The 2,572-nt window shown below is 33.2% G+C and overlaps 1 protein-coding gene across 1 annotated transcript; it reads left to right on the forward strand.

The window, feature by feature from the left end:
• Positions 1–459: 459 nt before the first annotated feature.
• On the forward strand, positions 460–923 carry LOC118741933. The gene is made up of 2 exons (XM_036473905.1): positions 460–661; positions 726–923. The coding sequence occupies exons 1-2, from the start codon at positions 530–532 to the stop codon at positions 921–923; spliced, it is 330 nt and encodes a 109-aa protein (XP_036329798.1). The 5' UTR covers positions 460–529.
• Positions 924–2,572: the final 1,649 nt, after the last annotated feature.

Consider the following 2,572-nt stretch of genomic DNA (forward strand, 5'->3'; position numbering starts at 1 on the left):
TTATTGAATCATGGGTGGAACCCTAATCAAAAATACTTTTCGACTAAAGCTTTTTGAAACTATTTCTTTTGACACAAATATTTAAATATTTCACATAACTTGTGTAAAATATATTTAAATACACCTTTTCAAACAGGTAACAACCCTCCTTAAAAGTAATAAAATAATAGTTTCCACCAAAAAGCACGGAAAAAGTTCTTATATGTAGGTCAGCAAATTTCGATTCTCTATTATACACAGTGGTCTTGAATCAATGATAGGTATGACTAAAATGCCAACCAAAACTGCTTGCATACCTGTTTTGGAAGGCACCCATACACCAATATGCAGTTGGAATTAAAATCATATCTGCTCCTATGCCTAAAATATTGTCAAATGAAAATTTGGAAAAAATTTAACTGCAATTGTTAGTATTTCTTGTTCAACAGAGTATTCTAAAGTTATCGTTTTGTATATTAGTGTAAAAGAAAAACAGATAGTATTTTTCTCGATGATAATATTTCTGGTGTAAGCTATTTGATTGCACATCATGTCTTCTATAAGTCATCCGCAACATAAGTGTAATCACGAAGAGAACAGATTTAAAGTGTGCGCGCCTTGTGGGAGAAAGATTAAATTCGGATCGTCAAAACCTTCAGAATTTAATATAACCGGAAAATTGGTGTGTCTTATTAAAAAATACGTTAGTGAAAATTTTAGATTGACCAATTCGAAGTTCCCATTAGGCATTTGTGGTACATGTCGTAGGGTTCTCTGTGACCGAGATATGGATATACCAAATGCAACGCGGCCTCTTCCAAACATGCCTAACTATGAAGATTCAACAAAAGAAACAAGAACAAGTTCATGCTCTTGTTATATCTGGCTCACTGCTCGGGCAACCAGCCATCCAAAAGTTGTACAAGGGAGAGCACATACCTTAAATGTATTGAGTGAAAAAAACTCGCTAAAGCCTTCCGAAGCACAGAAATGTCGGAAACATTAAAAATTCACGTGCTTCTAAATCATTTGGAACATAGTCTGCATTTTTTAGGCAACGACGGCTTCGGAATGTGGTCGGAGCAAGCTGGAGAATCCATTCATGGCGTATTTTTAAGATTTTGGCTCAATTATAAAGTTAATTCGATTGACGACCCTAAATATATAATCAATTAAAAAAAAAAACTGTCGTTGAATTTTCATCAAACCACATATGAATTTATATAAAATAATATTTTATATTGACTTTGTAAATTTATAAAATTTATGCAATAAGAATTATTAAAATATGCAATTATGTAATATTATCTCTTGAATAACTAAGTTAAAATATTTTATGCTTATAACGTAAGAAAGTGTTATAATTATATTACCATAGACCTTCGCGATTATATAACTGGATTTGGAAAGTTCTAGATCAACATTTTATAATATTTTAAGCATAGGAGCAGATGGGATTTTATTTTCAACGAAATTTTGATCTATGATTATGTACAAAGACAGTTATGTAAGCCGTTTTGGTTGGCATTTTAGTCATAGCTATGGTTGCTTCAAGACCACTGTGTATAGGTGTGACATTTTGAGTGAGAATTTTAAGAAAACTTGTGACTCTTACCCTGGCATTCAGTAAGCGATCTCTAGTCAGTATTAGTGACTTTCGGTGGTGAACTTGGATTTTGAGACTCTTTGATATTCAGTACGCTGTGTCACGTCTCTTGTCTCAAAAATAAGTCACTAATTTGTCAGCTGGCTAAAAGCAGGCCACAAAAATAAAAATATGGAGGAAAAGATAATTGCTATCTATTTTATTAAAAAAAAACGCGAAAATGAAGCGAGGAAATTTGTTTAACAACAATTTTATTAAGAAATAAATCAAAATGCTTTAATATCAATAAATAAATACAAATCCATTGAAAAAAATAGTTTATTTTTTGTTTTTAAATCATTAAAATCTAATCTAATAAAAAAGAAAAAATACTAAATAAAAATAAATAAAAAATCCTCTACGCCCGAGGAGGACTCGAACACGGCCCCTGTCGATTAGCAGCCTAATGCGTTGACCATTTGAATACCCAAGATACACAATTCAGCTATTGCTGAAAGCCTGAAAAGCGCCAAACGCCTGAAAAGCGCCAAACGCCTGAAAATCTTGCTGTGGAGTTGTACTCTTAGAAAAAGGGCTGAAGTTTGCATGTTTAAACTCGTATAACTCGACAAAAAACCGCGGTAGAAAAAAAATTTCTCTTACACATTGGTTACCAGTAACCATAGCAACAACTTTGTGGAGTTTGAACAAATGCTGCCATACAATTTTTTCCGGGTCAACTTGACGATTTTTGTCCCATATAATGTATATAACTTAACTACATTTGGCTTTTCAAACAGGTGGCAACCCTCTTCAGAAGTATTTGCACACTTAAATTCTTACCTTTTAACCTGATGAATTAAGTTGAATTTAACTTTTTAAACTCATATTCTTAGTTTGGCGGGCCGCTGTGGTGTAGCAGTGCGCGCTACCACTCCGGAGGGCCTGGGTTCAAGTCTTAGTCAAAGCAACATCGCAAAAAAAATATAGAAAAAAGGTTTTTTCCTA

Source organism: Rhagoletis pomonella, unplaced genomic scaffold (assembly GCF_013731165.1).
Source record: "Rhagoletis pomonella isolate Grant_MI unplaced genomic scaffold, Rhpom_1.0 Rhpom_scaffold_00006, whole genome shotgun sequence".
In the NCBI taxonomy this organism is placed as follows: Eukaryota; Metazoa; Arthropoda; class Insecta; order Diptera; family Tephritidae; genus Rhagoletis; species Rhagoletis pomonella.